General features: G+C 40.9%; 1 protein-coding gene across 1 annotated transcript; it reads left to right on the top strand.

The window, feature by feature from the left end:
* The first annotated feature begins 256 nt into the window (after positions 1 to 256).
* On the top strand, positions 257 to 14,434 carry LOC143284336 (uncharacterized). The gene is made up of 7 exons (XM_076591046.1): positions 257 to 281; positions 1,788 to 1,968; positions 5,551 to 6,000; positions 9,347 to 9,602; positions 10,304 to 10,579; positions 13,891 to 13,959; positions 14,273 to 14,434. Exons 1-7 carry the CDS (start codon positions 257 to 259, stop codon positions 14,432 to 14,434), a joined length of 1,419 nt encoding a protein of 472 aa, XP_076447161.1.
* The last annotated feature ends 985 nt before the right edge of the window (positions 14,435 to 15,419 follow it).

The raw sequence follows: 15,419 nt of genomic DNA, 5'->3' as shown, positions 1-15,419 counted from the left end.
GTGTGTAATTATGAAATACGCGTAGTCTCTGAATCTGTTTTATATTATTGTGCGCTAAATCATTATTTTTTTCTTCCTTCATTTGTGATTTATTGCGCGCGCGTGTGTGTTGTGTGTGTGTTTGATGTTTGTTGTAAAACACTTTGAGCTCTCTTTAAGGGAGGAACGCGCTCAACAAATGTCCATTATTATTATTGTTATTATTATTATTATTATCCGTACATCTCTCTCTCTCTCTCTCTGTGACCATCAAGACATGGAAGGAAGGTGCTCCTGCTTCTGTGTGTGCTTGATGTTTGTTGTAAAGTGCTTTGAGCTCTCTTTAAGGGAGGAATGCGCTCAACAAATGTCCATTATTATTATTATTATTAGTATTAGTATTAGTATTCGTATTATTATCCGTACACATCTCTCTCTCTCTCTCTCTCTCTCTCTGTGTGTGTGTGTGTGTGTGTGTGTGTGTGTGTGTGTGTGTGCGTGTGTGTGTGTGTGTGTGTGTGACCATCAAGACACGGAAGGAAGGTGCTCCTTGAAATCCAGAGCTCTGAAGACTTTTATTCCACGTTCAATCCACCTTTTAAATTCTTGAGAACTGTGTGTGTGTGTGTGTGTGTGTGTGCGCGCACTCTCATGTGAGACGTGTGAAAGTCCGTGCATGATAGGCTGTACCTTGTTCTAGTTGTGTGTGTGTGTGTGTGTGTGTGTGTGTGTGTGTGTGTGTGTGTGTGTGTGTGTGTGTGTTTACTGAGCTTAAAACGTGACAATTGGTTATAATGAATGTGCAATATGTAGGAAGAATAATGTGCAATATGCAGGATGAATGTACAATGAATATGTCTAATGCTAACGTCCATATTCTAAATATATTTCTGTTTAATAATTACGATGTAATAATTAATTGCAATGTTTTTAAAAGCGAATATGTGAAATGCTTTTATTTGAGAACATATGTTTATTACTCTTGTTTAATCAAGTTATCCGCGTGTGTGGGGTGGGTGGGTGGGTGGGGGGGGGGGGGGCGGTGCGGGTGTGTGCTGATTATCTGGTTGTGGTTTTCCGCAATTCATCTTTATTCTTATCTTATCTGTCTATTAAAATCAATGTGCAGTATAGTAGGCTATGTTTATAATTATATTTATAATTATATTCAAATAATGTTTCTTAATTCTTTCTGTTTTTACATTAAGAATACTAGTTATTACATGCAGTGTGTGGATGTATGTATAAAACGATGTATGTGATTTTTTATTTTTATTTATATATATATATTTTTTTTTTTACATTTGTATCTTCGTAATATTTGTAGGGGCTGTTGTTGGCTTTTACAGTTATGGTCCACATGTTGTTTACTTGTCTATGTTGTGATAATGCACCTGACCAAATTTCTCCAGTTGGAGATAATAAAGTTATTCTTATCTTATCTTATCTTATCTCCTGCTTCTGCGTGTGTTTGATGTTTGTTGTAAAGCGCTTTGAGCTCTCTTCAAGGGAGGAATGCGCTCAACAAATGTCCATTATTATTATTATTATTATTATCATTATTATTATTATTATCCGTACACATCTCTCTGTCTCTCTCTCTGTGACCATCAAGACACGGACGGAAGGTGCTCCTGCTTCTGCGTGTGTTTGATGTTTGTTGTAAAGCGCTTTGAGCTCTCTTCAAGGGAGGAATGCGCTCAACAAATGTCCATTATTATTATTATTATCCGTACATCTCTCTCTCTCTCTCTCTCTCTCTCTCTGACCACCAAGACACGGACGGAAGGTGCTCCTGCTGCTGCCAGTGGTGGGTCACGTGCTGAGCGTGCTGACCTACCTGACCTCTGACCTCTGGCCAGATCACCTGCTGGCCACAGTGATCGTGGGGGCCCTGCTGAGGAGCTTACTGGGCAAGGGGGCAGTCTTCAGCATGGCGCTGACCACTCTGGTGGCGGACCTCACGCCGGCTGACCAGCTGTCCTCCAAGTAAGGCTGTGTTGTTGTTGTTGCGCGTTGGGTTACGCTGCTGGTCAGGCATCTGCTTGGCAGATATGGTGTAGCGTATATGGATTTGTCCGAACGCAGTAACGCCTCCTTGAGCTACTGATACTGATACTGTTGTTGTTGGTGGTGGTGTTGTTGTTTTCCAATCAATTGTGTTAAAGTTTTGTTGTTGTTTTTCTCACAAACGAAGGGCAGGCTCCCAAGGCCTGATAAACGTGTTTTATTATTTTTTTCTCTCCTTTATTATTATTATTATTATTTTTTAATTGGAGGTCGGGCATCTGCTCCATTTTTTTTCCCAACAGCAAATGTGATGTAGTGTATAATGTATCAGTCCGCTATCGTTCAAACCTACTTGAAAGTGGAGCAGAAAATGAATTTTTCCTTTTAGGCGTATTATCTCATGCAACAGCCCTTCACTGACGTGCGTATTCGTCAGCAGCTGTATGGGAGTTGAAATGACGAAACTGAACGCCACTACAATTATATATTGTGATCTTATACTGTGATGTACACCTCCCATCTATGTTGACATATTTATTGTATCCATGCTTTTCTTTTTTCTTTTTTTGGGGGTGGGAGTGAGTTGTTGGTTGTTTTTGTTGTTGTTGTTTTTTTTACTTCTCGAAACGTTCATGAATATGCTTCGTTTTCGCATTCCAGCTACAAATACTTCAAGCTTATTGTTGCTCTGACATGAACATTATCAAAAATGTTTGGGGGAGAAGGACGCGAGAGGTAAATTGTCTCGCAGATCTTGGACGGTCTCGTTCAGGAAATCTGGATTTCCCTGGCTATCTTCTGCTTTATGTTCAGTCACTCCACACAACTCGATCCCCACCCGCATTCGACACGTTTACCGCGACGGGCGCAATAGCCGAGTGGTTAAAGCGTTGGACTGTCAATCTGAGGGTCCCGGGTTCGAATCACGGTGATGGCGCCTGGTGGGTAAAGGGTGGAGATTTTTACGATCTCCCAGGTCAACATAATTATGTGCAGACCTGCTAGTGGCTGAACCCCCTTCGTGTGTATATGCAAGCAGAAGATCAAATACGCACGTTAAAGATCCTGTAATCCATGTCAGCGTTCGGTGGGTTATGGAAACAAGAACATACCCAGCATGCACAGCCTCGAAAACGGAGTATGGCTGCCTACATGGTGGGGGTAAAAACGTAAAAGCCCACTCGTGTGCATACGTGTGAACGTGGGAGTTGCAGCCCACGAACGCAGAAGAAGAAGAAGAAGAAGACACGTTTACCGGGCGAACGGCTTGGGGAAGGTTGAATACAGCGGAAAGAGAGGATTGGGCCCCGCCTTCTGATGCCGAGCCCTGGACACAGCGGATATGAATTCAGTGGCCCGATGGCAGTGAAAGGCTCTGAGACCTATAAACTTTAACACCTTTGTGAAATGAGATCAGTGCGAATCTAAATCGCAGTTACTAATTTATATGTGCTTTTAAGTTGTGTAAATGATTTCATTACATGTGGCGATGTGTGTGATACATACATATTACTTGCAAAAGGGTAAAAGCTGGCATTATAAGAAAATTGCTCTCAGCAGAGACATGGGTAAACAAGTGCGATTTTCTACTATTCAAAACACACACATACACTTGCATGTGCACACACTCACCGTATGTACACACCATGCATTTTTTTTTTTTTTTTTTGTATATTGCCTACACATGCACAACGTATGAAATATATATATGGTGTTGAAGTCAATTTAAATCATTACTAAGCTGTAGAACACATTCAATTTCTAAACTAATAAGGCAGATACAGGTTCAGAAACATCAGTTTAAGTCATAGAAACATCAGTAAGATTAACATCTTTATTATAGAATAAAACATCTCATCAAATTCAAATTCAGGAAAATAAAATCATGTTCAAAGTAAAATCAACATTCATTACAGAATAAACAACTAAACTTCTTTTTAACCCCCCCCCTCTCTCTCTCTCCCCCCCCCCCCTCTCTCTCTCACCCTCTGCCTCCCTTTTCCTCACATTCAAACACACACATGGAGGCACACACGCACGCACACTCACACACACATACCCCTCACACCTCCTCCTCCCCCTGCCCGCCCTACACACAATTTGGATACAACCTAATCAGTACAACACGTTACATCAAACATGGTTGAAAGATAATTGTATATTAAACTCATCTGACACAGGAATGAGACTGTTCTTAGTTCTGAGGAATCTAAATTTAAGAGTTCTGTGGCGTCGTCCAAATGGTAAAAGTTGATAGTATTTACTGAGTCGACGGCTGCTGTCATTTGATATCACTTTTGCTTTTTGAGCGAATCGCTGTTCGAAGAGAACAGCAAGTCTGTTTTGTCTCACCACTGTGATCATACTGCTGACATTCTCTGTCCTGTTCAATACATGTTACTATTCACACTTGAGCTTCCATACCAACATATAAAGGAGAACGTTAACACTGATTCAGTAACTTACTTACTTACTTAGGCCCATCACTCCCCCTGGAGCATAGGCCGCCGACAACAGTCCGCCAGAGTCCTCTGTCCTGGGCTATTCTCTCCAGCTGTCTCCAGGTATATCCCATCCTCTTGGTTTCTGCCTCAAGGTCACGTCGCCAGGTGTTTCTTGGCCTTCCTCTTTTTCGTTTTCCTTGGGGGTTCCATGATAGTGCCTGCCTTGTGATGTTGCTGGCTGGCTTCCTCAGGGTGTGCCCGATCCATCCCCATCTCCTGCGCCGGATTTCATCCTCGGCTGGCAGCTGGTTGGTACGTTGCCACAGGTCTGCGTTGCTGATGGTGTCGGGCCAGTGGATCTGGAGAATTCTTCTCAGGCAGCTGTTGATGAAGGTCTGCACTTTCTTGATGGTGGTCTTTGTTGTTCTCCATGTCTCTGCTCCATACAGTAGGACTGACTTGACGTTGGAGTTGAACAGCCTGATCTTTGTGCGAGTCGACACCACCTTGGAGCTCCAGATGTTCTTCAGCTGCAATTACGCTGCCCCCGCCTTGCCAATTCTTGCTCTGACGTCTGCGTCTGATTCAGTAAAACACCTGTAAAAATTCTGTAGTACCGTACCACTGACACTAACATTTCTGAGCTTTTGTAAACAATTAATTCAGGATTGGCTTTTATGAATAAGAATGGGTATAAGCAGTAAAATTTAACTTATTGTCAATAACTGTCCCTAAATATCTGTACCCATCTACAAGCTCAACTTTCACACTACGAATGAAAAGGTCCGACAAAGTGAATGGATTCTTCCTAATATCAGGCAACATTTACTTAGTCTTCTTCACGTTAAGGTCTAAGTAGTTTTCCTCGCTAAAGCATTCGCACTGTCAAAGGAAATATTGTCAGAATTTGATAGGTCTTGCACTCAGAATCATCTCTCTCTCTCTCTCTCTCCCCCTCTCTCTCTCTCTCTCTCTATATATATATATATATATATGCGTGTGTGTGTGTGTGTGTGTGTGTGTGTGCGCGCGCGCGTGCGTGTGTGTGTGTGTGCGTGTGTGTGTCCCCACAAGCACTGACACATCCTTGAAACTGAAAGTGTCGTGGTGGTGCCAGGTTCGCCCTTATCATGGCTCTGCGCAACGTGGGCATCTGCCTGGGGTCCATCCTGTCGGCTGTCATGCTGGACTACAGTACCATCTTTCTCAGCATGCTCACCACAGCAGTCCTGCAGGTCCTCTGCTTCCTTGTCGGCTTCCTCGGGATCAAGGACGCTTTCCAGACCTCTTCGGAAACCCAGATGGCCTTACCTAACGACAAAGAAGACAACAATGCTCTTACCAGAATGCGTGAGAAAGTGGAGAGTGACGACGCGGACAGTGTCAGCGACGCCTGTAACGAGCGCACGTATCTGGTGCTAAAGAGGAAGGAAAACTCTTCAAGGAAGAAGGTACTTATCGTGTTGATGATGGTGACGTCATTCATGACGCAGGCGATCGGCGCCGGCCAGACGGAAGTAATCGCTTTGACCGCCAGCGTTCCGCCCCTTAGTTGGCCTGGGTCATGGTACGTGGGTTTTTTTTCGTGTTCTTGTTTGTTTGTTTGTTTGTGTCCCTTCCAGTTTATCTATCTGTGACCAAGCATTCTGCTTGCTTCAAAACTTGCCTCACGCACAAGCTGTAGCCTCACGCACAAGCTGTATTAGCAGACCACAGTTTTCGCAACTAACCCACGCTCAGAATGTGTGACGTCACTCCGCTTACATCATTTTGTCCTCTTCGCCAAACAACCTACTCAGGCTCGACCAGTAGTGGTACGTCATTGGCTGAGTGGAAACTTGTGTTTCTGTTCCACCGTAATTAATTAATAACTCTTTTGTCAGATCAGTAAACTACAAGTATTATATACTGGCAGAACCGTCCCAGTTCCGTCTTTAAATCTATTCCATTTATGTTTGCCTACGTTAAAGTGATTTAACGCAGTTTGTAATTATCAGCAACGAGCTCGTTAGAACTGACCCTGTTCAGGTGACTTAAATAAATTTATCTTAAATAACCAACACTTCATTTTATACTCATTACAAAGTAGGTGTCGAGCTCTTTCCTTTGCAACTTATCCGACGTAAATCGGTTCAGGAATCATTTAGAAATCTGTCAATGAACACCTTGTTAGAAACACAGTTGTCAGATTTGGCCTGATTAGTGTCGATCTGCTCGCAGCACACGTGACCTGACGTCTTTGCAGTCTGCTTAACTTGCATAAATTGGCACAGTCAGTGATGAGTGGTCATTTCATACCTGGTCAGTCATCTGACCAGAGCTGCTCTCTCTCTCTCTCTTGCTGCGTCGCGAACAGAGTGTCTGTGTGTCGTGTGTGTTCTCACAATGGCTAACATCTCGTTACATATTGCTGTAAGTACTAGTGTGTAGAATGTGTTGATTTGTAAATTGTATTGTTCGACACAGTACTTGTGTTCATATGAGTATGTTCAGTTATTGCTTTGTTCAGTTATTGCTTTGACATGTTAGTCACAGCTCGGCTATGATTGATTTAGAAAATTGCAATGTCATCATCTGCTTGGAGCAGTGTTCCATTTGATTCTTCTTAACGTCACAGTCAGTGACGTCTCTGGACACTAATAGTTTGTTGGAGAATATTCTAGTGAGTGCATATGATGCGTTCTTTCTCATTTGCTGTCACTGATGAAGTAGTGTTTCACTGATTCTCTCTACTCTGTGTGTAGTATTCTGTCATGATTACAAGATAGTGTTGGGTTTATATCAGTTACTGGTTAAAACCACCTGATATGTATTAGTCTGTTAATTGTAATTTACTTATCATGCTCACTCCTATACAGCTTACTCCAGTATAGTGCAACATGATAAACTGATTCATTTGAGTCACTTTGACACAGTATAAGCTTTACCTAATCTATACTGTCAGTATACTTTCACTAAATCAGCATCGCTTCAATCACTTTAACTGCACTATTTAAATGTATTAGAAATGTCATTTGATGTCAGTGTTTGGTCTTCACACATATGCATTACCATGTGGAAGTCTTTCCATGTAATATGTATACATGTGCTTTATTATTCACTTGTGCCGACATGTTGTGCTAATGACATTCTTTGTGTCATTCCAGGCACTGTCTTCTCTTTTTATGTTCTCTTTTTATCTCTTCTTTGTCTTCTCTTCTAGTTGTCTTCTCCATTATTTCTCTTCTTACATCTTCTCTTCTAGTCTTCTGTTCTTCTCCTTTAGTTTATATGTTCTTTTCTTATGTTCTCATAACTATTGTAAATAAAACAATAGAAAAACCCATTTGTGACTGGCCTCTATATGTTCTTGGCCTGTGCGCAGGAATTTAATACAGTAAATCATCAATTAGTTTAGTTCTTTTGTGCCGACAGGATAAAGATCCATCACAAAATAGATCCAAATTATTTCCTTTTAATGTTTCAATTCATTTTTTTTCCAAATTCAATCCATCCCTAAATCACAGCCCTTTACCACCAAGTGTACCTTGTTACAACTTGGCGCTGTGAGCATAGGATGTCCTAATTCTTTAAATCTCTCTTATGATAATCTTATGATAAATTAAAGCCCCTAAGCCCCTAGCCAAGCTAATCTCTATTACATTTCTATCTATCTGTCTATCTATCTATCTGTTTATTTATGTCTGTCTACATATGTGTATGTATATACATACGCACGTACAAAAGTGTGTGTGTGTGTGTGTGTGTGTGTGTGTGTGTGTGTGTGTGTGTGTGTGTGTGTCCGTCTTTCTGTTTTCCGTCTTTCTGTTTGCCCGTCTGTCTGTCTGTGTATCTGATATATATATATAGATAGATAGATAGATAGATAGATAGATAGATAGATAGATAGATAGATAGATAGATATCTGTTTATGTAAGTTTCTTAATCTTTTGATTTGTTTACTATTTAAACATTTAGTCATTCGTCTGTTTGTTTGGCGCAAGTCAGCTCATGCAGAGTATGATCAGAGATGTTAAATAGGAAGATATTCCATTCATATACACCGCGAAAGGACTTAGTTTCACTTTGCTGCTAATGTTATCGTCGTTGTCGTTGTCGTTGTCGTTGTTGTTGTTCTTCTTCCTTCTTATCTGTGCCCCTTCTTAAGGTTTTTTTTTTTCCACAGAGGGTGGACTTTAAGCAGTAAAACAATATACAATAAACAAAAACAAATAAATCCCAAACACTCCAGCCTTAAATCAGTCTTCACCGTCAGCAACACATAATAAAAACAGCAGTCTCTAACCAGATCGTTCTCAGAACCTCATGCACAGTTGCTGTCGCTGGTAGTGGTGATGGTGGTGTTGATGTTCACATTGTCGTGATGTTGTTGTCGGTGGTGGTGGTTGTAGTGTCACACCCTGTACATCTTCGAGGTGGGCTTGCAAACAAACAAACAAACAAACCAAAAAACAACAAATACCACTGATCAACCAGGCTTAAAAATGTTTTTGAACCCTAATATCACTGATCAACCAGGCTTAAAAATGTTTTTGAAACCTTTAGCCATGAGGCACCACATGGCCAATTATACCGATGCCAATTATATATATTGTGTGTGTGTTAAAACACACACAACCCTCCCCCCCCCCCCCGCCCGCCCCCCAAAACACTGTCTGTTCGCTCCCCCCCTTCCCAACCTCACTCTCCTTTGGCACCTCTTCTTTCTCTCTCCGTGTGTGTGTGTGTGTGTGTGTGTGTGTGTGTGTGTGTGTGTGTGTGTGTGTGTGTGTGCGTGTGTATTTTCTCCATATTCTGTCGTACATAATCACGTAAAGTGGTGTCCTTTATTATCTTCTTTTCATTTCTCTCCTCGTTTGCTGTCAGTTCTGTTGAGTTTACTTTATTGATACCTTCTTTCATCCGTCGTCAGGTATGGGTACCTGCAAATGATATACTACGGGACGGGTGGCCTCTTCCTCAGAGGCTTGGGGCCATGCGTGCAGAAAGTACTGTCTGCCACACGAAACATGGGCTCGGCGATCAAGAGCTGTAAGGGAGGCAAGAATGCTGGAGAGGGACACAACAGCAGTACCGGGGATATGCTGCTGTTGTTGATGTCCGTGCTCAGCTGTGTGCTGTGCAGTGTCTGGGTCGGGCTGGCCTCGGAGTGGGGATCCACTTGGCAGGTGTGTGTGTGTGTGTGTGTGTGTCCAATGTGTGTGGTGGTGGGTGGGGGTTGGAATGTGTATGTGTTTGTGTATGTGTAGGGTGTGTATGAGCCGAACCCTTACACCCCCCCCCCCCCAACTTTAATTTTACATCCCCCCAACCCACCCCAAATCACTATCATGGTATTGGCAGACAAAGTATTTCCAGAGAAAATGGCAATGTTAAAGTTTACCACGGACACACAGACACACACACGCACAGACACACTCACACACACACACACAGACAGACACACACACACACACACACACACACACACACACGTACACCGGGTTATTACACAGACTCACTTTGTTTACACAAGGGAGTCAAAAAAGAACAACGCCTATCATTTTGGGAAGGGAGGTTTACTGGCTCACCACTGTCAGATTCCCTTTAATAATTTTGATTTTCCTAATTTGGAAAAGGCAACTAATTTGCCATCAGTTACAATTACGAATATAATTTTTTAACGTAACACATTCAGTATGATTTCTCTCAAGGTTTCCGCCACTCACATGAGCATGTACCTATGTATTTGTTATCATTTTTTAACATCATATATTCCGTACGATTTCTCTTTTTTTTTTCTTTTTTTTTTCGGCGAACATGAGCATGTATCCATGTATTTCTTACCCTTTTCTTTTAACATGACACATCCTGCATGATTTGTGGTCAGATCTTCGCGGCCTACATCGTGGGGTCTGTGGTGTGCACGTCGTCCAGTAGCCTACGGTGCGTGCTGAGCCGGGTGGCCCACCCCGAAGAGCAGGGAAAGCTGATGGCCGTGCTGGCCATGCTGGAGGTGCTGGCCCGGGTCCTGTGGCCCATGCTGCACACCACCGTCTACGTGCTGACCGTGCACCTCTGTCCCTCCCTCGTCTACTACCTCATGGGCGGCGAGGTGACTCTCCTGCTGCCTGTGCTGTACCTCATGCACCGCCAGCTGGTCGGGGTGGGTGGTGGTGGTGGTGGTGGTGGTAGTAGTAGTAGTAATGGTGTGAAGGATGTGGATGATTAGGACTGGAGGAGGGACGCTAGGGGGTGGGGGGTAGGGGTGGCTTTCGTGGTGATGATCTTCATGATGAAGGGTTGTGGTGATGGTGGTGATTGGGAAGGGGGACGGACGGTGATGGTGGGGTGGGGTGGGGTGGCTTTCATGGTGATGATCATGATGGTGAAGGGTGGTGTTGGTAATGCGCGTGTTTACCACGAATGGGGATGAACGGTGGTGTTGGCTTTCATGACTGACTGACAGAAGATGTGGTTTATCGTTGCTTTCTTCGTGACGTTTCGAGGGATTATTTGACATGCTTTGAACAGTTGTGCGCACTTCGAGAAGTTGACCCACATGGGGGGAACAGGGTAACACTATAAGGAGAACTGTACTGTGTACACTTTGCTGACAAAGTTTATTTAGTTATTTCTCTTGTCTATCCTGTTCTCCCCCCCCCCCTCCCATCCCCATCTGTTTTTAATTCTCCACAACCCAAAGGAGTGAAGGGAAATTAAACCTTGAGTCTTCTGGCGATAACATAAGAACCCTGTATGACATTATGCATTATTTAGAAATTGAACATCGTCCAGGCTTGTTAGTATCAATAGATTTCGAAAAAGCATTCGACTCATTAAATTGGTCATATATGAACACTGTATTAAAAGCCTATGGATTTGGCCTAGATTTATGTAAATGGATTCACATCTTTTACAAGGATATAAAATCATATGTCATTGTGAACGGTAAAGTATCCAAAGGCTTGAAAATACAAAGAGGATGCCGCCAGGGAGATCCAATCTCACCCTATCTGTTTGTATTATGCTCAGAAATCCTGGCGTGCAAGATTAGGGAAGATGAAGAAATTAAAGGCATAAATTTATTAGATACCATTTTTAAAATTAGTCAGTTTGCTGATGATACAACATTCACATTAGAAGGAGATAAAGAATCGTATGAAAAGTTGTTTGAAACACTAGAGGGATTTGAAGAATTTTCAGGGCTAAAAATTATGATAAAACATTAAATGTCTGGTTAGGAAGAATGAAGAACTCAAAACGCCGGTATCTACTAGAAAAGAAAATGAAATGGAACCCCCCCAAATATAAACTTTTAGGCATTTGGTTCACAGAAGATCTATCAAAAATAACTGAAGTGAATACAAAAGACAAATTGATAGAAACTAAGAGGCTTTTCAAGATTTGGTCAAAACGTATATGTACACCCCTTGGTAAAATTGCTATTTTAAAATCACTTATACTTTCAAAACTCATTTACTTGTGGATTCTTCTTCCCAATCCCCCGGACAAAGAGATAAATCAACTACAGAAACTGTGCTATGAATTTATATGGGATGGCAAAACAGACAAGATTAAAAGAATATATACAGTACATAATGTTGGAAATGGAGGTTTGGGTATTCCAAATATACAAAAGTACATAGAGGCTCTAAAAATATCATGGATTAGGAAATTACACACAGGAACAGCAAAGTGGAAAAAAATACTCTTAGTCAAATCCCCAGAAATCAACTCCCTGGATCTGTACGGACCAAGAAAATTTGTAATCACTGAATGTAATAGTTTCTGGAAAGATGTATATTGGGCATATGAGAATTTTACAAAGCATGTTTGGTTAAAAGAAGCACAAGAGGCACTCGTAGAACCACTTTTTCATAACGACAAATTTAAAGTCGGTAATAAGACAGTTTATTTAAAAAATTGGACAAGTAAAGGTATTTTTCTGGTTAGAGATATTGTAGATGAAAATGGGTGCTTCCTTAGTCATAAAGATTTCACAGAAAAATATGAGGTTAAAGTTAATTATTTACTGTATATGGGATTTATACGTTCCATTAAAAGTTACTTGCGCACAAACAATATTACTATCACAGACAAAACTTGCAATAAAGAACCAAAAGCACTGCAGATAATAGCTAATGTTAAGAAAGGATCTAAAATTTATTATGATATACTACTTGAACCAATTTTTCTATACAATATAAATTCTTTTATCAAGTGGGAGCAAAAACTAGACATTGCAATAAATTGGGATACCACTATGAAACAAGTGAAAAACATAAAAGAAGTAAGATTGAAATGGTTCCAGATTAGAATATGTCATGGTATATTGGTTACAAACAAAATACTAAAAAAAAATGGGAACAAACAGCGACATGTGCAACTTCTGTAAAAATGAAATAGACACAATTCAACACTACTTATGGCACTGTACATTTACTCAGCTCTTTTGGGGGGACTTAGAGAATGTCTTGAAGGAAAAGTGTGAAAATTGTGCAAATGTAAAGTTTAATATAGAGTTAGTATTATTTGGAAATGATGATGTTACAAAAACAGGTGAAATATTTGACTATATCATTCTAGTGGCGAAATATTTCAGTTATAAATGCAGAATAAATAAAATCAAACCATGTATAAAGTACTTCCTAACAGACCTAAGAAACATATATAAAACCGAAAAATATATACACTCGATGGAAATGATGTCCACAGCATTTTCTAGAAAATGGTGCCCTTACATAAAAATGATTGAAGGCAACGAGGAGGAGTAGAGACAACCACGAATGTAACGCTTGTTCTTTTATTTTATTTTTTTTTATTATTTTTTTTTCCCTTTCATTTACTTACTTGTTTTTAACAGTGCATGTGACTTTTTTTTTTTTTTCTCGGTATGAAGACAGTGTTGTGTCATTTTCCTGATTTACAGTTTAGGTGGTGCACAGTGGCAAATATTGTTGATTCCAGATGTTGGTTTTGTATGTCCGTCTGTATGTATTAAATGTTAAACTTGAATAAAATTATTAAAAAAAAAAAAAAAAAAAAAAAAAAAAACCCTTGAGTCTTCGATCTTGAATGATGCTTGCGCATCTGCCAGGAATCAAGACCATGGGAAGAACTATGGTGATGAGGATAATAACCATGAGGACTATGGTGATGATGACGATAACCATGAGGACTATGGTGATGATGACGATAACCATGAGGACTATGGTGATGATGATGTCAGGAAGTGTGGGAGCACTGAGGAGGAATTATGTAAAAAAAAAAAAAAAAAAGGTTGAGGTATTCTTTTGAGACAGTGATTTATTGTTCAGTGGCACATGTGCACTACTTTGGGTAGTTTGGTGAGACAGCGATTTAGCCCTTGTCTTGATTGGCTGCACGTTTCGTAAAAGCAGTTCAGGAGTGAACTTTTATTTTGAAATGGAAAATTGTGACCAAGTTTTAGTGTCACTCCTTTCTGAGCTGCAGGCCCATGCATTTGGGGCTCTGCTGCCTCTTGCTGCCTCTTGTTGGTCCAGGTTCCAGCGATGTGGCATTGTAAGTAAAGATGCCTATGTTCTACAAACGGTCCTCGCGGGATAGAAAACTGAAAACTGAAACTGTTTTATTTATTCGAATTATTTACTTTTTCATTTATGATTGTTTTTTTCTCGCAAATCAAATATTCAAAGTATTACTAGTTTCACCGATCGTTTGTAGATACAGTATATTAAAGAACCCGAAATCCGGGTGAGTACAAATTTATATACTTTTGTAGTCTGCCAAGATTTCCATTCGAGGAATCTATCTTCGAGACTATTCTCCTGATGTTTTGGATAGGCGGTTTACGGTAGGGTGCTGAGTGTTTCAGGTGGAACCTCAGCGCTTCCTACCTGCCTTGGGTCCGGAGGAGGCCCTTGGAGCTGATAGCTCATTGACTGAGGCTGGAGGGGTCCAGTCGGGAATCGTGCCACTGGTTAAGGCCAAAAGGAAATGGACTAGGAGGGTTGTGTTGGAAAGCAAAGCCCCTTAGAGTGACGGCCAAAAGAGTAACCTAGCTTTATTGGATCATTGCCAATGTTTATTTATTAGAGGGTTTATTTCAAGATTTACTTTTCTAAAAAGAATGTGTGTGTGCATGGAATGATTACAAGTGTTTTGTTGTATTTGAGTGATTATATAAAGAGGGAACGTTTAAAAAAAAAAAAATGTTTTGTCTATTGGTGCGCCTTTGAGTGGATGGAGTGATGCGTGACCGTGGAGTATGACATATGACAATAGCCATGAGAACTGTGGTGATGATAACTATGGTGATGATGACAATAACCATGAGAACTATGGTAATGATGATAATAACTGTGGTGATGATGACAACTGCGAGAACTATAGTAATGATGATAACAGTAACAAATTAAATGATGATGACAATAATCATGAGAACTACAGTGATGAAGACAATGACCATGGTGTATGGTGATGATGACAATGATAATAACAATGGTGATGATGACAATAATCATGAGAGCTGTGGTGATGACAAGAACAAACGAGAACCGTTGTAATGATGATAATGACGATGATACCCATGGTAATGATAATTACAACTATGGTGATGATGACAATAACCATGAGAACTATTGTGGTGATGATAATAACCATAACTTTGGTGATGACAATAACCATGATAACTATAGTAATGACAATACCGACGATAACTAAGGTGATGATTGTAAGTCATCATTCCGGGGCCGTTGCCCCATCATAGCTTTTCCGATGACAACCAGCTGTGTCTGTCGGGACCGATCTGGAGACATGGATGACTGAAAACAAGCTAGTCTTAAAGGGTAAAATTGAAATCACGATTATCACCCCACAAAGACTTTGCCACTCAGTCTCTTTCCTTCCTCAGTCTCCCTTAGTGGCACCGACATTCCTCTTTCCTCTTCCGTCCGTAATGTTGTTGTCATACTCGACCAGTCTCTTTCCTATCAGCAGCATGTGCAAATATATGCAAGCTG

Source organism: Babylonia areolata, chromosome 7 (assembly GCF_041734735.1).
Source record: "Babylonia areolata isolate BAREFJ2019XMU chromosome 7, ASM4173473v1, whole genome shotgun sequence".
NCBI classification, from domain to species: Eukaryota; Metazoa; Mollusca; class Gastropoda; order Neogastropoda; family Buccinidae; genus Babylonia; species Babylonia areolata.
The sequence above is the reverse complement of the archived record's forward strand: the minus strand, read 5'-3'. Positions and strand labels throughout refer to the sequence as shown.

Excerpts from the sequence above, each read along its gene's own strand:
- LOC143284336 (XM_076591046.1), top strand. The coding sequence starts at position 257 with ATGGAAGGAAGGTGCTCCTGCTTCT. Across the intron at positions 1,969-5,550 it reads GCTGACCAGCTGTCCTCCAA|GTTCGCCCTTATCATGGCTC; the intron begins GTAAGGCTGTGT and ends TGGTGGTGCCAG. Across the intron at positions 6,001-9,346 it reads CTTAGTTGGCCTGGGTCATG|GTATGGGTACCTGCAAATGA; the intron begins GTACGTGGGTTT and ends ATCCGTCGTCAG.